Source organism: Ostrea edulis, chromosome 8 (assembly GCF_947568905.1).
Source record: "Ostrea edulis chromosome 8, xbOstEdul1.1, whole genome shotgun sequence".
Classification (NCBI taxonomy): domain Eukaryota; kingdom Metazoa; phylum Mollusca; class Bivalvia; order Ostreida; family Ostreidae; genus Ostrea; species Ostrea edulis.
Genome location: NC_079171.1, coordinates 9180110 through 9203779, shown reverse-complemented (window position 1 = coordinate 9203779; position 23670 = coordinate 9180110). Strand labels below are relative to the sequence as shown.

The following is a 23670-nucleotide window of genomic DNA, read 5'->3' as shown; positions in this document are numbered from 1 at the left end:
TATTCCCACTTGCTCATTGTATGAAATAATGAAAAACACCATACTTTAAATGGTATTATAAAATAACTTTTTCCTTTTATATAATTGTATTGCTCCTGTCAGGATGAGGTACCAGACAAACCAATGAAAAGAATACTGATTGAAGCAGATCTGGGGGAGAAGAAACTTGCTCTAGTAAAGAACAAGGATGCAGAGTATTTAAGAGATGCTTTGTTGTAGCATTATCCAAAATTAAAGGATGGTGGGGGATACGAGTTGATGCGTTCCTCATCAAGAACTCTTTTGGAGACCATATCAATTCCAAGTTGTGGGTACACTACCAACTATCTGTCAGATGAAAGTGAACTTGGCTCTGCAATTTGCTATATTAGGCCATTACAGGCACAGTTGTCTTTGGATGCAGTAGAAAAAAGTGAGGTATGCTAACTAGGTATCTTTTTAATTCTAATGCACTCATTAAATTTTTATTCAAAATCATTTTTCAGGTATGAAAAATATAATATCACAGTTCAGTTAGGAAAAAATAAGGAAACAAGAATTAAAACTATTTTAACTTTAAGAACCTAAATGTTTAAAAAAGTAACACAGGGTTTTTACTGTTAGTATTGAAATTATCTTTTTAACTCTACTTATGTTAACAATTTATAGCCATCAGAATTTTGTCTAAAAGAAGTATTATTACAACTCATTATTACAACTGTATTTTAAACGAACTTGGCATTAATTCCACTTTTGGTAATCATACTTATACCCCAACTGCCCTTTCAAAAGACGAAATTCTTCAAAACCATGCTTCAGTTTTAGACACATTTAATATTCCAGTCAATGGGTCGAATGAATATGAGTTACCGTACCTATACTGGATTCCTAAACTACATAAAAACCCTTACAAACAAAGATACATTGCTGGATCCAGTAAGTGCTCTACCAAGCCCCTATCTTTGCACCTCACGAAAATGTTAACAGCTGTGAAGGAGAAACTTCAAACTTACTGTGCGACTACATATGCCAGAAGTGGTATTAATCAAATGTGGATTCTAAAAAATTCTAAATAACTTTTAGTAAACTTGAAATCACAGAATTTTTCCCAAATCAATAGCATTAAAACCTATGACTTTTCAACACTATACACGACCATTCCTCACGATAAATTAAAGACTAGACTTTTTGACATCATAGACAGTTGCTTCTTCAACAAAAACGGAAAACGGAAATATTCATATCTAGTGATCAGTCATTCAAAAACTTACTTTGTTAAACACCACTCTGATTCCACGCACGAGTACTCTGAAGTTGAAATAAAAAATATGATAGAGTTCCTCATTGACAATATCTTCGTGGTCTTTGGTGATCAGGTCTTCCAACAGTCTATTGGAATTCCCATGGGCACGAATTGTGCTCCTTTGTTAGCTGACCTGTTTTTATATTCATATGAAGCAGAATTTATTCAAAAACTTCTACGTGAGAAGAAAAAAATCTCTCGCTGTGACCTTCAATTAGACTTTTAGATATATCGAGGACGTTTTGTCTATTAACAATGATAGCTTTCATTCATATGTCGATTTGATATATCCCTGTGAGCTCGAAATAAAGGACACCACAGAGTCGTCCACTTCTGCTTCATACTTAGATATTTTATTGAAAGTAGACATTAACGACAAACTAACAACTCAACTGTATGACAAACGGGATGAGTTCAGCTTCTCCATCGTCAACTTCCCACATTTATGTAGCAATATTCCATTATCACCTGCATATGGTGTTTATATATCTCAACTGATTCGATATGCAAGAGCTTGTTCTGGGTATAGTCAGTTTTTAAATCGAGGTAAGCTACTGACAAAGAAGTTGATGGTACAGGGATTTCAACAGTCTCGATTGAAGTGAGCATTTCGCAAATTTTATGGTCGTTATAACGATCTAGTTCGTCAATACAACCTCGCATTGGGTCAAATGCTGTCTGACGTGTTTCATACCGATTGTTAAGCCGTTCTTGGCACACTGATTTTGACTGCGGATAACTACGACTACCTGATCGGGATATGGGGCTCACGACGGGTGTGACCGGTCAACAGGGGATGCTTACTCCTCCTAGGCACCTGATCCCACCTCTGGTGTGTCCAGGGGTCCGTGTTTGCCCAACTATCTATTTTGTATTGCTTGTAGGAGTTATGAGATTGATCACTGTTCGTTATCTTCACCTTGCATGTAAAGTTTGTCGAGAGAAGATTCCAATCGTCTCACTGAGAGATCATTTGTTCGAGTGAAAAGAGCAATGTGAACATGTGAGTACATGTACCGGTAGTAGTTTTTTGCATGGGATAAAGTTTGAAAATGGCCTGTCTAATATTTTCACTTCATTTGCAGTAAAAATATTTTAACGTATCTTCATGTTTTTTAAAATAACTTTTTGGTGCCAGAATTTCCACTTCGTCAAATCAGTGATTCATTATATGAGTATACACATCACCCTTTGACCAATATTATCTCTTAAACTTATTTATATTATCAGCTGATTTATATGATTGTTATAAGAATTTTATGACCTGCCTATAAAGGTGAAAGAAAACGGACTTTCATTTTATGAGTTTGAAATCTCCAATTAGGATTAAATATTTATACAATTACTTCAGAAAATAATAAATACATGTACTAATTTCAGGATCAAATGGAGAACATGCCAGTTATAACCAAAAGACAGAAACGATTAGAACCTATACATGATTCTGCATGTGTAAGTTTAAATTCTTAATCATTTATTATTAGCTACATGGACATGTAGTTTCCAGATATGGATTGATATATGGTCTGACAGTGTCAAAATGTCCTAGCAAGGCATACCCTAACATACATAATAGACATGATAGGAGGGTACTGTGTTACTTTAAATGGTACACAAAAACTATGGGATATATTGTCAAACTTCATATGACCAACTTATTTGATTCAACATTTTTAGGAGGTAGGGTGAAAATAATATACCATTTACTGCAAATTCATTGTCTCAATATCACAAACTCCAATAAGTATCCTGGTATACAGTTTTTTTGCATATGGCTTGAATTATCTTGTATAAGATCACAGTTCTTATTAGTCCCCTACCAGTAAACCAAAAGACCATAGGTTTTCTCCTCGTCTGTCAAGTCCTTCTCTCCCTCTGTCAGTCTGTCCCACTTTGTTTTCCACACTTTTTTTCTTGTAGATATTGAGCTGATTTTTAATATGCAGGTGTACCTTAATGAGTTACAGATCAAATTTGCATTTTGTTCGGCGTGGATGATTTTTGACAGAATTATGGCCTTTTCAATTTTTGAGGGGAAGCAGACACTTACCAATAGGGGACTTATACTCTCAGAATGCTTGTTGTCCCCCGCCTTTCGCGAAAGCGGGGGGCTATAGAATCCAGGGTTTCGTCATTCCATCATTCCGTCATTCTGTCATTCCGTAGTTCCGTCATTCTTAACTTTAGTTTCCCTGATTCGATTTAAAGGAAACTTATATAGATGAGAGGGATAGGGAAGGGGAAGGATCCTAACCATTTTGAAGTCCGAAGATCAAAGGTCAAGGTCACCGTTACTAAAAATAGAATTTTGTACATCAAACCTTTTGCCAAATGGGAAATTTTTATTTTCCATCCCATTTTGATGGGATTTATTTTGTTTGTTATTTTTAGGTCACCTGAATTCATTCAGGTGACCTATTACTATCTGTTTTTGTCCATCGTCGTGCGTTAACATTTGAACATTTTCAGCTTCTTCTCTGAAACCCCTGAACCAATTTCAACCAATTTTGGCATATAGCATCTGTGGGTGGAGGGGGACAAAAATTGTGAAATTCGTGGTCCCTGCCCCCCTGGGGCCTGAGGAGTGGTGCAAAAACCATCAAAATGAGTGTAATTTTAAGAAATCTTCTTCTTTACTCCTGGACATCAAGAAGCCAAACTGTGGGCATAATTATAATGAGCGTTGAGCCCTCTACCAAAATTGTGAAATGCATGGCCCCTGGGGCAGGGGTTCTTTGTTGGGGTGGTGCTCTATTGGTCATTTAGTGAAAATGTAGAAATTCTTTGAAAATCTTCTTCTCTGTCTCTGGGTATTAAGTAGACAAACTAATAGCATGGTAATGATGAGCAAGGATGCCTCTTTATACCCCCCGCAACAAGTTTTTTTTTTGGGGGGGGGTATACTGGAATCGGGTTGTCCGTCCGTCCGTCTGTAGATGCAATGGTTTCCCGGCTCTAAAGCATTATCCTTTCCACCTACCGTCACCATATCATATATATGAACTACCCATGGGATGAAGATGTTCCCTATCGATTCTGGGGTCAAAAGGTCAAAGGTCAAGCGCACTGGACATTGAAGTAGCAATATGGTTTCCGGACTCTAAAGCGTTATCCTTTCCACCTACAGTCACCATATCATATATATGGACTACCCATGGGATGCTGATCCCTATCGATTTTGGGGTCAAAAGGTCAAAGGTCACGCGCACTGGACATTGAAGTAGCAATATGGTTTCCGGGCTTTAAAGCATTATTCTTTCCACCTACAGTCACCATATCATGCATATGGACTACCCATGGGATGAAGATGTTCCCTATCGATTTTGGGGTGAAAAAGGTCAAAGGTCATGTGCACTGGACATCGAAGTAGCAACACTCAGAAAAGGGATAGTTTATTCCTATTACTAACACCCTTTGGGAGATTGGGGTAAGTGGGGGTATTCTTAGTGAGCATTGCTCACAGTACCTCTTGTTAAAAATTTGTGAAATTCATGGCCCCTGGATCAGGGGTTCTGGTGCTAGGGTGGGGCTCGATAAGTCATATAGTGAAACTGCGTTATTTCTTTGAAAATCTTCTTCTCTGTCCTTGGGTATTAAGTAGACAAACCAATAGCATGGTTATGATGAGCAAGGATGCCTCTTTCAAAATTGTGAAATTCATGGCCCCTGGGTCAGGGGTTCTGGTATTAGGGTGGGGCCCTATTGATCATATAGTGAAAATGCATTTTATTTCTTTGAAAATCTTCTCCTCTGCTGCTGGGTATTAAGTAGACAAACTAATAGTATGATAATGATGATCAAGGATGCTTCTTTCAAAACTGAAATTTATGGCCCCTGGGTCAGGGGTTCTGGTGCAAAGGCGGGGCTGGCCACATAGCTATTCAGTGTTTCTTCCATCCAAAAGTAAAATTCTTATATTTAAACACAAACCTAATTCAAACATTGGAAGGTTGTTACATGATACTCAGGTGACCTATAAGGTCCCTAGGCCTCTTGTTTTCTATTTCCAGTTATACTCACCGATAAGATAATTACAAAACATTGCTTCTCTATGTTATGCTCCTTGGCGGGGAAACTTGAGCGCTGCTCCATTTTTAATAAATGTTAGATTGAAATTGAAGAAAAAATCACTTCCATTGGATGATTGGATGATATCCAACATTGTAGAAATCTTAATAAGTTGCGTTCACCTGCACGATATCTTGAAGCAATTGCTTAGTGAGTTTGTATCGTTTAGTTATTGAATCATAAAACAAACAAAAATATTGCTGGAGTTGAGTGGGGGGATGGTCAAATTGATGATTTAGCATTCCTTGAAGTACACTATTTACCTGGCCCTTAGGGCTCAATGAATATTGCGCTCCTCTGCAGGTAGCTAAATTATTTTATTATATATTTAATTGCTGTTATAAAATTTAGAAATTCATTTCAAAATTAAGGATTATCTCCCTCATGCATAGCTCTTATCCTTGGACGAATTTGGCTCCACTTGTTTGGCACGCTGTTTTTGGCTATATTTAGATCTAAACCTTCATAGTTATTTCGGATTTCAAACATTTCGATTGAGCATCACTGAAGAGACATTATTTGTCGAAATGCGCATCTGGTGCATCAAAATTGGTACCGTATAAGTTTTAAATTGTCTAGTTATGGTCCCTATATAATCTAAACAAACGCAAAGGCTTCATAACACTACTTATTCACTGGAGGGTCAGGTGCAGCGGCGATTGTGACATCTAAAAGGACACCTCAAACGTTTAAAAACTGGTTACAACAGCCAAAGCCAGCTCAGCTGTGTATCTGAGCAGGAAAATGTCAGGCAAGCCTGTTGCCCAATTATTTTCAATACAATTCTATGTCTTACACTCAACAAAAGGAAAACACAGAAGGTATAACTTGTAATCTGAACATTTCCCATCTTTCTACGACAGAAGTTTGTCAATGAAAAACCGTCGTCATTCAGCCTTTAATGTCTTATAAATTCAAATCAGGACTATATAAGAAAACAATTATGGACTTTTTCAGTGATGAATATGGTTTGTTATTCACCAGAAAAATATCAATATTGACTTAGCTTCTCCTCTATCAATATTAATATATTTCTGATGAACAACAGACCATATCACCGAAAGAGTCTATAATTATATAGTTTTTACCTCAATATCATCTGTTTTGGAATATTTTTCTGTTTTTTATTTCAATATACACCTCATCAGATTATTTTTTTTTACAGAATACAGGGATAGTAGCAGAAAAAACATGGTTGGTCCAAGTTTTCAAAACAGTCAAAATGTTTTGTTTCTTTCTGTTAGAAGTTCATTGGATTCGCTTGCATTTCTTTTTTTTTTTTTCTTTTTTTTTTTGTTTGCTTGTTTTTTGTTTTTGTTTTTCTTTGTTATCCAGGGGAGAAAATAGTAAAAAAAAAAATTGCCTTTATGTTGATTGTTTAAAAGATAAAGAATTTTTTCCAAAACTTTTTCACTTTAAAAAATTGTAAATTATGTTTATCATGATAAGAAAGACCAATAAATGTTGCTTAGGCCAAAAAAAAATTAACAGTTTCTTGGGCCAAGAATTTCAAAATTCAATGCGGCAGGCAGGTTCTCTTTTTTCTTGAAGCCAATGTTATCTTTTGTTTTTGTCAGTCAACAAAATGATGATATCAACTGATTCTTACTTTTTTGAACTCTTATACTACTTATGATATACACTTAAAATAATATTATTCCAAACATTTTTATACAAAGTTAATTCATAGAATACCGGTTTAACAATATATATATATATATATATGTGTGTGTGTGTGTGTGTGTGTGTGTGTGTGTGTGTGTGTGTGTGTGTGTGTGTGTGTGTATTGTATATCAAATAAAAGCGTCTTTTTTAAGCATACATGAAAAGGGAATAGCTCAATTTTATTTTCAACTTGGAAAAATAGAAAATAGACTGAGTAATTTCCCTTTTCAATATGCCAATAAAAATTGATCAATGCGGAAGTGTTTGTCCTGATGCAGGCGGTGCCTGAGAAACAATAGATTTATTTATTTGGCCTTATCAACCTTTATAAAAATCCAGACACTGCAGGAGTAAAATAACTAACACAGACACAATAGGGTTTTATTAAAAGTCAACAATTATTTTTTTTTTTAAATTGACTGACCACAATTAAATTAGCTTGAGATTATTCACATTGTATGTCCAAGAAAGGCACAAGATAGTTTGCTTGAATAAGGTCAAGATAAAAGCTGAATTTTTTTGTGTGAATGACATGTGCCCCATGTGCATTGCTTTGACAAGACCTTTCCCAATATTTCATGATTTTTACCTCATGACCTTGACATTTACCTACTTTTCATAAATCTAAACTTGACAGCAACTTTTGCACCTTGACACATGAGCTGTTATGTTTTTACCTGCGTCACCGAAGGCAGAAGCAGGTCTAGTGGCCGCTCCACTCCGTCCGAAACACATCGTACACTAACTCGAAAACGCCTTATCCGGTTTATCCCAAATTTTAACAGATTAATAATGTCTTGTTCCCTTTCTTTTTTTGTTAAATCGACAAGTCGTTCCAGAGTTATTGGACTTTAACCACTAAAAAATCAACATTTTTTCGCTTGTCGTACACTAAATTTATTTGTAGAATGCAATTAACACATATTGTAAAACATTATTTCCCACTTTAAATATATATGCATTGATTCAAACTTCATACATTTTCATCTCAATGATTATCTCTCAATACATAAAATCATAGACAATTCCCTGCTTTCTTTATCAGTTTATATTATTGTCCAATGCTGCAGTGCCAATTACGTTGCAATTCCTATGCACCTATATTCCAACATATTAGCGCAAATAATCATGCTGAAAGTCCTAAGCATCTATTTCCCCAACGAATAAGTGCGAGCAACGCAGGTCCAGAGCCGACTTTGCTCTTGTTTTCCCATGGAAATTATTTGTTACAAGATATTTCTGATTGTACTCTGATTTTTTAAACCATGATCTACACCACATTAACTTTCAAAAAGTTTAATTTTGGCTTTTAATCTTGGCTTTAGCACCAAAAAAAATTCTTGGACGAGGTTTACAAAGAATTTATTTGGTGACATAGGAAATAAATTCATTATCCAGGTCCAATTAAGGGCTTCCGGGAATTTGCACTGGGTTGTATTCCATATTTAGCCTCAGGGTGTATGGAACACAACCTGAGGAAAATCTCCATATACTCTTGATTGAATCTGGATATCTAATATTGCACCCCAACCAAAAAAACCAAAAATCGGAGTTCTCTGAATTTGCTTGCTTTATTACTAAATCATAATAAATCAACAAGTCGTAGAAAATGTTTAATAAAGGAACTATGGAACTAATAGAGAATATTGGCAGAAGTTAGGGCTATATAATGCACTTGCAAAGTAGTGCATCTTTTCAGCCAACTTTTGTCAATATCCACCAATATAAGTTCACTATCATCACACAAAAAATTACTACAAGTTTGGAATTTTTATCTCGGTCAAAAGATTCTATTAAAAACAAAGTTATAAAGTTTTCAATTCTTTGTTAGTTGTAAAAAAAAATTGTGTAAAAAGCAACTGGATAATTTTCACAGTGATTATTAAAGCTACATTGTATTCACCATATCTCATTTATCTATTCTCTACACTTTTTTGGGCTTTAGTACTGCTGAATTCAATGACTTGGCTGTGGATAAATGTCCTATTTGCCAGGAAGCATTTTTGAAGACAAATTTGGACAAACACGCAGCTTCCTGTGGAGAACCAGCAGAAGTAAACACAGTTCCAAATACTAGGTACTTTCTTATTCATGTTTATGTTTTTTATGTCACAGGAGTCATGTCGGTAACTTATTGCTACTTTTTGTATGTTATCATGTGTTGTATGGTGATATCTAATTTTATAAAGAAAGGCCCGGGCTCAACATTAACTGAAATAAGTTTGTTCATCAGAAAAGTTGCAAACAAATGTTACTTGTTGGAATTCCTTGTGAACATGTCTGATTCTTAGCGGGTATAAAAAAAATGCACAATTCATTTTGAAGAATGAAATAGAATAATAAAGAGTATCTTATAAAGATTGGGTTTTTTTTGGAAAATAAAACCATTACTAATCTAAAATACAGTAGCATACAGTAGCACTGCCTGTAACCTATTCTGGATCGTTCTTGTCCATTTGACTATGACTGAACCCTGGGGATTGCAGTTTTTCGATCTCTGGAAAAAAAACGCCTTGTGAAATTAAATCTGTGGGAATTCAGCTCAACTGATTTTTACAAATATTCCATAAAGGTACAATAAGTAACTTGTATATCATCTTACTATGGTAACGTGAGTGGAAGAGGGATCTTGTAAATTTATTTGTCTTTTGCTTGTTATGGATGTATTCAATAAGTATATCTGATCATTAATGTGAATTGAAGAAAAAATATGTATGGTCATGTTTAATTTCATGTAGGAATGATAACATACTAAACATATATTTAATAAATGATGAAAACAAATTTAACAAACAACAGTTTTGTTTAATACTATATTTTATTTTGTTACAGCTCGCTCTCAGATTGTCTAAAAGTATGTGAGATGAAAATCATAAAGGAAGAGCAGTGGGACATTGCTGTGGTGCGTAAATGTTTTCTAAAGACCGTAATGGAACAACTGGAGGAGGCTACAGAGGCAGATTGGGAAAGAGAAATGAAAGTTACATTCATTGGGGAACCAGGCCTTGATCCGGGGTGGGGGCTTACAAGGGAATTCTTCTCGTTGTTGTTTCTTAACACCCCAGTGTTTGAAAATGGGTGCTTTAGTTTATTCACAGAGAGTCTCGACAAGAGACACTATTTTACAGTAGGGAGAGCTGTGTCAAGGTCAATTCTTTTGGGGCATCCAGGACCATCTTGCTTAAATACATATATAGTTGAATTTATTCTCAATGGGAGAGAACCAGACTCAAATCACCTTAAATGTGAGCAACTGTCACACAGGGAAGATATCATCTCTGCGATTAATAAGGTATCTAAAAATAATATATACTCATTTGTTTTTAAGACATTAAATTACCGTTGCTGTTTTACCTTGCTCTCACTCAGGTGACCTATTGCTATCTGTTTTTGTTAACATTTGAACATTTTTAGCTTCTTCTCTGAAACCGCTGAATCAGTTTCAACCAATTTTGGCATCTAGCATCTGTAGGTGAAAGGGGAAGGAAAATTGTAAAATTGATGGACCATGCCCCCCCCCTGAGGCCTGAGGGGTGGGGCTAAAACCTTCAAAATTTATACAATCTTTAACAATCTTCTTCTTTACCCCTGCACATCAAGCAGTCAAATAGTTGGCATGATTGTAGTAAGCATTAAGCCCCCTACCAAAATTGTGAAATTCATGGCCCCAGGGCCAGGGGTTATCGAGTTGAGTTATGGCAGGAATTTATTGATCATATAGTGAAAATGCATTATTTCTTTGAAAATCTTCTCTGCCACTGCGTTTTATTTGATACTTCTGTAGATCCTCTCCAGTGTTTTGTTATTCTCAGGTGACCATAAAGGCCCTTGGGCCTCTTGTTAATCTCTCTTTGCAGAGTTTGCAACTAAATATATATGCCAGTAAATGTACATGTACGTCACAGCTATTGCAACTGGACATGTACAAGGGTATTTTCTTTGAACACATGTATAATATTAGTGCATTATTCAAGTGAGTGTGGTTTTAAGTGCTCTTGTACCATGTTAATATTATAGATTGATGCAGCAACAACAGAGAGTTCAAGACAAGAAGCATTTGTAGAGTATGCAGATATTTTCCAGATGATCGGCTTCAGGAATATGTTGACTGAAAACAACATAAACAATGCTAAAGATGCACTTTTAAAACATTTCCTGTTTTATAAGTGCCTTCCAGCAATATTGCAGTTCATGGAAGGTATGTAAGCCATATATATTTTCATCTTTTTAAACCTCTCCCTGCCCCATGTGAAACAAAAAACATTTATTAGGGCTACCTATCGTGATCTGTCTCTCTGTCCGACCATCTGCAATCACTTGTACAGAGTAGGTTTTCTTTCCTATTGGCCCAATCTGGCTCAAACTTCTTCTGCATAGTCCTTAGTGGGAGATGGTTTGCAGTGACCTTGAACCAAATTTATAGATATAAGGTTAAGGAAGATTCTTTTCTGGAGCATGATACTCCCCCTTTCGACTGTGTCTATACTTCACCTATGGAGTAATATTGGATTAAGAGTATGCAGAGACAATACATTAAGTTTTTAGAGCAGAGGTCAATGTCATAAGAGATTTTATCTAATTAAATTCTCTTTCCTTGTGACCCCACCTCACCAAGAATGACCATGATTAAAGGTGCAAATCAAATGTCAAAGTCAACTCCAAATACTCTCCTTTCCAAGTCCTTTTCATCAAAATGAACATTGCTAAAAGCAGTGCCCTTTGAGATGGTCAACATCTCACTATCTAATATTAAGAATTACATGTACAAAATCATTTTTTTAAAGGTTTGAAACTCCATGGAGTACTAGGAATGTTGCAGCAGTTTCCAAAAGAGGGGGCTTCTTTCTTGGTAAAAGGAAAGGAAACAAAAGCTTCAGCAGTTGTAAATTTTTTCGTTCCTATATTTTCTAAGAATGAAAAAGAGAAAGAAGTAGAGGACATTTTGGTGTACAATTTCCATCAGCTGTCCAAGAAAATAGAGCGTATGTACATCATTTTTCATAAAATGATAAACAATACTGTGTAAACTAATGAAACAATACACAATACTATGTAAACAGAATATGACAGATAAATTGCATTTTAATGTATTTCAGGGGGAAGTCTCAAAACTCCATGGATTAATTGCGAGAGTGAGATACCAGTGGAAATGGAGGTCGCTTTTACCATGTCGCATTTGCTACAAGCCTTAACTGGAAGTCCAGCTTTACCAATGAATATTGACAATGGGTTAATACAGTTTGATCTTAAAGTACCAAACTAATAAGTGTTAACACATGTGCTCCATCAATTTGTTTCTCAAATTGTATTGTCAACCAAGAATATTCAAAATTTGAGGAATCCTTTTTGAATATAATAATTGGGGCACCTGGGTTTGGAATTGAATAGCAACTTTGAAATAATGCCCAACATCACTGGTTATTTAAGCAGACCTGTTTATCCCTTTTGTTGTTAGGTCATCTGAGTCACTTTAAGGGTTTTTGTCACATATCAAAATTTCTTAAAAATGAAACATAATAACATTCTTGAACCATTTTATTATTATTGGTCAATTGGAACTCTTAAGGCTTATGGTAATAAAAGGTTTCCTAAATAGATTTTGATGTTAAATAAATAGACCACACGATATAGTAGGGGAGAGATGTTGACATCATCTATTCCATTGGTAACAGACATAAAGACGAAGCCATTGACAACTCGGAACTTTGACTGAATAGAACAAATTACTACATTGACTTCGTAATTTTTATAAATATTGAGAGTTTTAAAATTTTCCTTCATTCATTATTTCAATAATTTTTTTTATAGATAAACTTATCTAATCCAGTAATGAATATCAACACAAGTACTAGAAATTACAATTCTTCAATGGCATGCTGCCATTCACTATTACGAATTTCACAAAATTCCTACCATTAAATTCTGTGTGACTTCTTAAAATGTTTTATTATTTTCGGGGTTTTTTTTTTTAAAAAAAAGGAACATTTCTTTAAAATTGTTATAGTAAAAGCAAGGATCATGGTTAGGTAATGTTCTGAATGAGTACCAAGTCTTTTCGTTTACAGAAAAAGGGTCCCAACAAAGTCTAGGAAATGTAAAAAAAAAAATATCTTCCTAAATCTTTTCTTATGCACATCGGGCACTAAAATGCTGCAAATTATACCTTATTAGCTGTCAATGATCCAATTTATTTATTACATAACAGGTTTAATTGACACTTATGACATGACAGCAATGGCGTGTGACATTAGTGATCAAAATATGCATATTGAGAAATTCAGACTTTGAAATGCTGAAACATCAAAAATATTAATTTTCTAGCACAGAATTTTAAATGGATGATTTTATTAGAATGTAAACTGAAATAATTTTGAGACATGATAAAAATCCTTAAAGAGAGGTCAGTGGAATAGGGAATGTGCTGGGTTTGCTATATTTAAGATCAGTGATTGTTACACAGAATATGGAAACTACTTGTTGAATTTGAAGTGTACATGTACATTGAATCTATGTGGCGTAATAGGCAAGGTGTTTACAGTTTATTGTCAATTCATCTAAGGTATGTTCAATATTATTTAATATATGTTCAATATCATTTAATATATGCTAAAGTTTGTAGTAGGATCTTAAAAACCAATGGAACTTTAATCATAAGAGTTACACATTTCATTTCCAAGGATTAGTCTAAAAGTAACACTCATGTACATGTTACAAAAATGTATTTGAACATGGTTATGTTGATTTAATAAAATATATACATATATTAAATACTTAATAAACAATAGTTTATTATCTGTGGGATGCCTCTTTATACCAAACCACTAAAACAAATAACAAAACCTATACGAGACTGGTACAAATTCCCAGACAATCCATGCAGTAATTGCCAAAATCATGTCTACAGACAGTTAAATGGACAGACAGATATGCTGATAACATTATATTCCACCTAAACTTCATTTGCAGGGGTATAATTGCAGATAACAGAAAAGACACCAGGGCCACAAAACCTGGACAAGCTCACTTTGGATCATAATCTCGCTTTACTATCAATTCCTTTTGTAAAAAGTGAGTTCGCCTAAGTTTTCTGGCTCTGGAGCCAGATGCCTTTCAGTCGGAAAAGCTCATTCAAGCCTGCAATTCAGGAGAAAGAAAAAGTGTAGCCAGATACAAAGAAATAATTTCAAAGTTTAACATTTATATTTTTACATGAAATCCAGAACGATGAATTGATCAAGTTTTGCATATATATATATGTACATATATATATATATATATATATATATATATATATATATATATATATATATATAATTTAATTCTGGTTGTAATGCCCCATTTCATTGGATAAAAAATTGAAGTTATATCGTATAGCATAAGTTGCCTACATCACAATAGCTTGCACCAAAGTCGTATCTATCCGCCTGACGTTGCATTTAAATTTTGTACAATTTGAAGTTATTTTTAAGGACAATCGTCTTATTTTCTTACACTAAATGAATGAAATTTTATAAGGAACGAAGTTGATTTTTACCAATGTTATACGATATAACAAAACTTGGGACAGTTTATACTTTTTATATAAACCGCTTCGTGGTTTATAAAGCGTAAACTGCCCCAAGTTATGTTATGTCTTATAATATAGGTGAAAATTAGCTTCATTCCTTAAAAATATATGTGGACGAACAAACACACACTTTGTTATCAACTTCCCTAGGCATAATTTATGAGAACATCTCTAGCTTGTATAAATAGATCAATGCCATCAATATCTGAGTCTTTTAAAGGGTCCAATAATCTTAGCAAGTCCATATTCATTCTTGCATCTTGTATTTCTGGGGGAGAGACATGTACAGACTCGATATCATTGCTGCATGGTCCATATGCTAGTTGATCCACTCCAAATAGATGGTATTCTTCCAAAAGAAAAGCAGAAAACATGATTTGTTAAAAGTATAAAATTACTTCTTTGTGCTGTATTGAAAAGCACATCATTTTCAAAGCATATTGATTTATACTCGGAAATCCTCATTAGTGAAACAGTGTGTGTCATGTCACATTCTTTGAAACAGAAAAGACAAACTGGGTGAAATATCTACTAACCTCTCTTAAATGAACTCTTGGATCCAGTATCTGTCCAGATATCCATAACTTCAGAGGTGTTCTATAGTTGGCTGTTCTAAGTGGTCTTCTAATGAAGGCAGCCCTAAACTTGTCTAAATGTTCTTGTATTCTTGGGATGAATACAAAATGTAAAGCCTTCACATGAACTTCATTATTCATATCTAATAAATTTTGGCATTCTAGGAATGTGAAGATGCAATAGAAAAGCCAGATGCACCCATCCCAAAGATCCCTCCAAAATCTCTCTATTCTAAATAGTAAATAAATATATGTCTTAAGAATTGCCCTTGCCTAAAATAGGCTGACTATATGACAGAATAACTTGCTAAGAAGACATCTTTATAAATAACAGACTCTTCATTTAAAGACAATACTTACCTTTGATTATGAACACTGCGTCCAGTTATAAAACATTTCTTTTCCAAAGTATGATTCATCAACATGAATTCGGTAAAATTTACATTCTCTCCACCCTTATCAGAGCGAACGCGCTCAGGCAATCCATACTCCGCAAACAGCCTCTCTAAATGCCTGCAATACTATCTCGGCTCGGTTGCTGTTGTTGACTCGTAAGTAAACAGGCAACCTGGAATATCCATCTATTCCACCATGAATTACAAGACGCCAGCTGAAAGTAACAAATTAAAACATAATTTGTTGCAAACAAAGCTTCCGACAACTACATGTATCAGCTCTTTAATAAATGCAACAAAGAAAGACTAGAAACTGTTTTTCTCTAATCAAAGTGATCAGGTGAGCTATGTGGCCCATTGGCCTCTTGTCCTAAAAGTATTTTCACCTAAACATCTCAATGTTTTTCTCATTCCCAGTGAGATTGAGACAATGAGGTTTGACTTCATTTCAAAATACTGATCTGTCTAAAAATATGATTACATGTACATCTATAACATACACAATTCAAATCTTTCAGAGTTAAAATACTTTTTTAATGGTATACTAGATATTAAAAATGCTCTTATTTTTTTTCTATGAAGGTATTAAAATTAAATCCACTGAAGAAAACAAATTCACATACAACATCTACAGGGTTATAGCTGAAATTATTTAAATGAGAATTTAGTACAATAACATGTACCTGATCAGCTTGTGATATCCGTCTATGTGCCATAATGATAAAGGTGCTCTGACATTATACACTCTTCTCTGAACTGGCTTCAATAAAAGACATATAAACAAGACACCCTTAAAGTCTACTCACCGCATAGACTATTTTATCCTATTTTGTTGAATAATATATCCTAGGCTTGCGAGATGACATTTGACACTCCTGTATCCTATATTTGGAAAGTCATGAATTTTTTTTTTTCACATTTTTGTCAATCTCTTCATCATTGATTAAGGAATATCTACAGAAAATCGAAATATTCATTTCCTCAAGTTTTCTTACAACTGTTGATTTGCTCACTCCTAGTATAGATGACATCTGGGTCAAAGTAAAATGTGAATCTACGTAGTATTCCAACATGTCTCCAGGTATTTGTATTTTTGGTCTCCCCTTCATACCATTTAACACATTACATGGTGCATATCCATACTGAAGAGAACAATCATTCACAGCACTATCTTTTCCCAAGATGTTCATGGCTTAAAAAAAGAGAGTCTATCACAGAACTTAGACCAAATTGTTCAGGACAGTTTTGGAATATCATTAGCATAGAAGAAATCTTGAACTGAATGTCTTCATTACTTATCTCACTTTCATGTTCACATAATAATATTATGTCTTTCAATTTCTGAATACATACTGCTTGCAGTTCTTCATTCATAGCAAATGGATAGGGTTCCCTCTCCGAAACATTTAAGAGCTGTTTCACTTCCTACTATTAAAGGAAAAATTTTTAATTAATAATTGGATATTGTGAAATCACTAATTTTTGTTGAGGGTTGGGGTTAATTTGTGTTGTATGCCGAGACACAAGAGTTCCAGTCCTCCACAAATTGTAGATTTTTAAAACATATTTATAATAATTTTACACTTCTTCATCGATTCCATGAAATCAAAACACCTCAAACGAAGGAAAATGTAATTTTCCAATAGAAAGAAATCAGCATTGGCTTGGTACTAAAATGAAGAAAACATTGGAAATCTTCAGGGCACTGAAACTATTAGACAACTCTTTTAGTGCATACCACTTGTTAGCAGGTTGGGATATAATTAGGCCCGTAGGAAGCAATTTCAGTTTGGGTTGGCACTACCAAGCAAAAATTCCTTGACAAGCAAAAAAAAAGTCATTAAACATCAAAATAGAGGGACACGACGAAAGAGAATCTTTATTTTCTATCATATACAATACGAGAGACATAAATAATGTTATTCAAATTATTGGGGGGGGGGGGGGGGGTGATAATAACACATCTGGGTCATAATATATATATATATATTTCAATGTTAATACTTTTGTACAAATATATCTGTAACAAATTCTTCTTGTAGGTATATTTAACATGTGTCTCACTAGCATTTATTATAGATAATCCCCATCTGCTATAATTTTTTTTGTCGACATGTTACTGCTATCAATTTTTGTATTGCTCTTTACTTGTATGCACTTAAGGGCCCCAAATTGGTCTCAATAAATCAAATTTCTTTAAATATGTGGTAGTTGTACTTGTACTTAGTTACTTAATTATATAAATAAATCATCAGTGCAAAAAATATATTAAATGCAGTTACTTTTTGCAAGCACATTGCGTTATAATTTAATTGTTGGGAGTGGTCTTTTATTACAGAAACAAAAGCCTTTGGATCAATTTCTTCCACAGTTGGATACTGTACAGAAAAAAAGTTGTTTACCAAAAGTTGTTGCTTTTTGTATATATTTTTATGCGAAATTATATAATTTTTAAATAAATAATTATTTGGCACTGAAAATTTAAGTTGCTGTAACCCAAACGGGCTAATATATCCCATTTAACTGAGTAGTACCTATAATACACAACCTATATGCATGCGGTTCTAATTTCCTCTGTCCTGACATACTGTATTGTTAATATAGTTCGTAGAATTGTTGATTCATACAGATGTAGTAAAATCTAATTGATTCATTGTAAATTTACTTACACTCTCCAAAAACGCAAATAACATTTCATTTCTTTCGTTCTTCTGTCTCTGCTTTTTGGTTTTCATCAAATTCATGACATGTATCTGTCATAATTCTGTGCACTAACAGTTCGTTTCACATCTTGGTCGTCAATGCGCTTGCCAATCTTAATTCTCGACAATGTTCGGAAGTTTCCGCCTATTTCCCATGTATGGTCTTGTCAAAATTCGACAAACATGTAGACTTTACATTTGTAGACTTGTCAAATGTGTGTGTGGTTTATTCAGAGCATATGTAGAGAGATGACAGATTTATTAACAAGACATTCAGTGTATCATCATTTTTACTTTCAGCATACGAAATGTTCAAGTGTGATATTGAAAGGGGCAAAATTCAAGGGTACAATCTGAAGTATGCATGCCTGAGTAGCAAAGTTAACAGGATGATAAATACACAAACTCATAGTTAAAACTCGCAGTCAACACAGTTGTATGTTCGAAACTACAAGTTTAGGTGTGGAAATTACCTACTTACATGGCTAGACTATGAAAGTAATATGATTGCAAGCTCGGATTTACAAAGTTACAAGTTTGGATTTTTGATCACGATTACCCTCCATACACCTGACATTATTTTACAAAAAGGTTCTCTTAACCTACATCTTTCTGAAAATAAACCGATAATTATTTCTAGAAAACGACTTAGAGATCAAATCACACCAAACACAAGTGTCTGGGTTTGTAGATAAAAAGTGTTTAAAATTACAATACCCCCCCCCCCTTCTAGAATGTGAAAACTAGCCGTCACGCGATGAAGAAAACTTCCCTTATCTATTAGTTGACAAACACATTTACATTTCAATACATTTATTTACAATTGTGAAAAATTGCTAATTTAAAAACAACAACCGTTGTAGTTATACATGTACGCACATTTACATACAAGATTTTTTCCTAGATCAATTCATTGTTATATACCGCTAAACAACGACCCGAGTGGGACACCAAACTGGTGTAAATTTCCGATATCTGAAAATATTAGTTTTACATCTGTTGGCCTTTTCAAGTCGAAACTGAAATTCACGGAGTATTAATTATGAGAAGGTCAAGTACACAGCTGTGGTAGATCTAATGGGGAAACTTGGGTAACAGCTACCACCACCTAAACTCCTTTTGATCCTCCCTAAAATAGATAATTGATTTGTTGGTCTAAATACAAATTAGTTCTATATATATGTATTTCATATATACGGCTTCCGTTATATATGTATGAATTGTTAAGTTTGTGTGGCTATGTAAATGAAGTTTGGTTCATTTGGATAAATGATCGCATTTCCCGTTTAAATCACGTGACAGGACGGAAGGTCTACATATATAGTGCAGCTAGGCCCCGCACATTAAATTCACTCATCATCATCAGGTTGACATACCAGGAAGAGGCGGTTGTACAGAGGACATTTTGGATATTTACAGGTTAGACATCATTATTTTACAATACGCATTGCTCTTTCTCTAAATTGTTAGAAATGTATGGGACAATTGTTTTGAATGAGTACATTTATTAAAACTGACATAGATATGCTTACAGTTAGTATTTTAATTTCATTTAATTCAGAGCGCAGCGGACGGAGGGTATATTTATCCATATAATACATTTCATGATCTACATATTTTTAACATTTCATCTATGAATTTCAAATAAAACATTCAGGTTTTCTATATGAGTGTAATTATTTTAACTTGGAGTTAAGTCTCGCCAATTCTGTAGAAATTAATTCATTCTTCCTTTGTTATATTTCCTGTATGATACAAACAAGAATTCTGAAATCTAGACATTTATTTCTTGTTTTGTGTAATGCATGTATAAAGTTTTCAAGTCAAATTTAAAGATGCGTGTTTTAATCAGATAAAAACCTTGACGTAATATTCATTTCTAACAAAGATCACTAAATGTAACTATATTGTCGTAACCAATTCAAATTAATATTAAAGTTTATTTTTTTCATTGACAGTAAACTACTCGTGACCCCTGACCCCAGAGATGGACCCGCGTGCTCAGGACGTCCTACTGTGTGACCTCTGTGAAACTGACCCCCTGCAGTATTGCTGTGAACGTTGCGGTATCAATCTTTGTTCTGACTGTGTCAGTAAACATTTCTCAGATTCCTCTAAAAAACACAAAATCGCGCCCTATCATATACACAGAAAGTTTACTCCTAAATACTCAAAATGTCGCAAACACGCGGATGAAGACTGCAAACTTTATTGTGAGAACTGTCACATTCCTGTCTGTTCTACCTGCGCCTTATTTGGTGAACACAAAGGTCACGATATATCAGATATTCTGGAAAAACTCGGCTCTAAAAAACAACGTATACAAAAAGATTTAGAAGAACTCGAGAAGAAGATTTACCCCCGATATAAGGAAATTTCCTCCGCTGCCCAAACTGAGAAAGTCGAAGTGGAAACGAATTACGGAAAACTGGCCACAAGTGCTGACCAACAAGGAGAAGTCTGGCATCGCGAGGTGACCGCCATTGTCAACAAACGGAAAGCAGACATTGTAGAGACAAAAAAAACACATATCTCTCTATTAGATAAACACGCAGACGAAATCACGCACAGAATGACTGAAATCTACCAGGCCATTCTAGAAATGAAAAACATCCTGGACACCAACGACATCTCCTTAACATCAACTTACAAATCTAGAAATGATGAATTCAATAAACTGCCTCCTACAATCAAAGTTACATTACCAAGCTTATCTCCTCCAACAATTAACACAGAAACACTTAATGAGATGTTTGGTTTATTAACTTCACTCTCCGTTACAACAGTCGGATCACTGCTTGCTGACCCGTGCCACACCGCCACCATAGACACTGGGTATAACAAACTACTCAGTGTTAGCTGTCTGAGTGAAGATCAAGTCTGGACACGCGGGAATAATGAAACTATGAAACTCCTAAACCTCCAGAGTAAACTACTGACATCAATACACACCAAGTCAGGGAGACAACCGCGGGACATAGCAGTGACACGGGACGGAAATCTTGTTTATACTGACACTAGTAATAACACTGTGAATTTAATTAAGAATAAAAAGATACGGACCGTGATCACACTACAGGGGTGGGGACCTCGCTCTGTCTGCTGTACCGCGGCTAACCATCTCCTGGTTACCATGGTCAGTGATGATGTCAAACAATCCAAAGTTGTGCGTTACTCCGGCTCCACAGAGACGCAAAGCATTCAGTTTGATGATCAGAGTCGTCCTTTCTACTCATCTGATTATTACAATAAATACATCAGTGAGAACAAGAATCTGGATATATGTGTGGCTGACTGGTCAGCTAGAGCAGTAGTGGTGGTCAATCAGTCAGGAAAACTCCGATTTAGATACACTGGTCATCCCTCTAATACCAAGCAATCATTTAATCCAGCCGGCATCACTACAGACAGCCAGAGTCATATCCTGACAGCAGACCGTGACAATAACCGTATCCACATCCTAGATCAGGACGGACAGTTCCTCCGTTACATTCACTGTGATTTAGAGTCTCCATGGGGTTTATGTGTGGACATCAGAAACAACCTCTTTGTGGCTGAGTATTACACTGCTAAAGTGAAGAAAATCCAATATCTATAAACACAGTGTTAATTACACAGTTCTACAGTGTTAATTACACATCTCTATAGTGTTAATTGCGTCAATCAAACTGGTGTTAATTTCAAATATCCAGTGTTAATTACACATGTACAAAGTTCTGTGTTGATTACCCTAATAAACACGATGTTAATTACAGTCCTGTGTTGATTACAACTGTGTTAATTACGCCAGTGTTTGAGATTTGTAATTAATGCCTGTATTAACAGTAAATTTGTGTTTGTTTATGACTGTCTGGTTGAACAGTAATTTGTTTGTTATCTCTATTATGTTTCAATGTATATAGTATAGATAAACATGATTTAGTGTACGGTTTTACATTATTACTGTTAGTACAGATAGATAAACATGATTTAGTGTACAGTCTTACATTATTACTGTCAGTACAGATAGATAAACATGATTTAGTGTACAGTCTTACATTATTACTGTCAGTACAGATAGATAAACTTGATTTAGTGTACAGTCTTACATTATTACTGTCAGTACAGATAGATAAACATGATTTAGTGTACAGTCTTACATTATAACTGTCAGTACAGATAAATAAACATGATTTAGTGTACAGTCTTAGATTATTACTGAGTACTTACTTAGATATGTAGCACTGTAACAGAGAGTGACCACAGACGTCCGGCCTCCTTCACAGATCTTCAGATACAAGGTCACAGTCTTCTGTTTATCATGTCAATAAACAACACGTATCTAAATCTCTAAATTTCTACAAAATAAACACTCACAAATTAAATCCATGACAAACTGAATCTCTTGTAATTAAAAGTTAATTACTCTTTACAAAAGGTCAGAGTAAGTCCATTACAACAATTAATTTGGGCCCCTGTTATATAGACGGAAGCCCTATAGTGATCAGCCTACGTGTCTGTACATTGACTGGGCTTAGTCCGTTACAACAATTAGGGCTCTTGTTATATAGACAGGAGCCCTATAGTGATCAGCCTGTGTGTCTGTGCATTGACTACATTGTAGTATTACTATGCTAGAAGTTTTAATGAGTGTAGTATTCTTAATTCTTATCTACAGAGATAAGAAACTTGGATGTAAACTAACAATTCGTGCTATTTTTCTACGTCCAATGGTCATAACTTAATGGAAAATCAATGGACCAAGATGAAATTCAAACTTGACAAAAAAAAGTCCGGAAAACTGATAACTCATGCTATTTTTGTAAGTCCAAGGGCCATAACTAAGTGAAAAATCAACGGACCGAGACGAAATTCAAACTTAATTTGTAACTTGTTATGACAAAGCAATGTACCAAATATTAAATGAATATCTGCAAGCACAACCCAAAACAGTCTGGAAAACTGATTATGCATGCTATTTTTCTAAGTCCAAGGGCCATAGCTAAGTGAAAAATCAACGGACCGAGACGAAATTAAAACTTGATCTGTAACTTGTTATGACAAAGCAATGTGCCAAATAGCAAATGAATATCTGCAAGCACAACCAATAAGAGGCCCATGGGCCCATCGCTCACCTGAGTCACCTTGACCCATTTCTGAAATCTTTCCATATATATTTGCATTTAAAACCTTAGTCCCTGTTATGGCACCAACTACTCCTGGAGGCCATGATTTGAACAAACTTGAATCTGCACTATGTCAGAAAGTTTTCTTGGAAATATCAGCTTTTCTGGCTTAGTGGTTCTTGAGAAGAAGATTTTTAAAAATGTTCCCATACATTTGTATGTAAAACTTTGATCCCCTATTGTGGCCCCATCCAACCCCTCGGGCCCATGATTTCAACAAACTTGAATCTGCATTATGTCAGGGAAGCTTT

General features: G+C 34.8%; 2 protein-coding genes and 1 long non-coding RNA gene across 3 annotated transcripts in view; 2 read left to right on the top strand and 1 right to left on the bottom strand.

Annotated features, from left to right (window-relative positions):
- The window catches only part of LOC125661075 (uncharacterized), a 277053-nt gene that overhangs the window by 149046 nt on the left and 104337 nt on the right, over positions 1 to 23670 (top strand). The window lies entirely within an intron of this gene.
- On the bottom strand, positions 15139 to 18427 carry LOC125662098 (uncharacterized). The gene is made up of 4 exons (XR_007365250.2): positions 18222 to 18427; positions 16359 to 16980; positions 15518 to 15767; positions 15139 to 15389 (listed from the first exon to the last, which is right to left on the bottom strand). It is a non-coding gene; the product is annotated as an uncharacterized LOC125662098 (long non-coding RNA).
- LOC130049898 (E3 ubiquitin-protein ligase Midline-1-like) lies at positions 19550 to 22178 on the top strand. The gene is made up of 2 exons (XM_056148127.1): positions 19550 to 19673; positions 20213 to 22178. Exon 2 carries the CDS (start codon positions 20242 to 20244, stop codon positions 21850 to 21852), a length of 1611 nt encoding a protein of 536 aa, XP_056004102.1. The 5' UTR covers positions 19550 to 19673; positions 20213 to 20241; the 3' UTR covers positions 21853 to 22178.

Excerpts from the sequence above, each read along its gene's own strand:
- LOC130049898 (XM_056148127.1), top strand. The coding sequence starts at position 20,242 with ATGGACCCGCGTGCTCAGGACGTCCTACTGTGTGACCTCTGTGAAACT.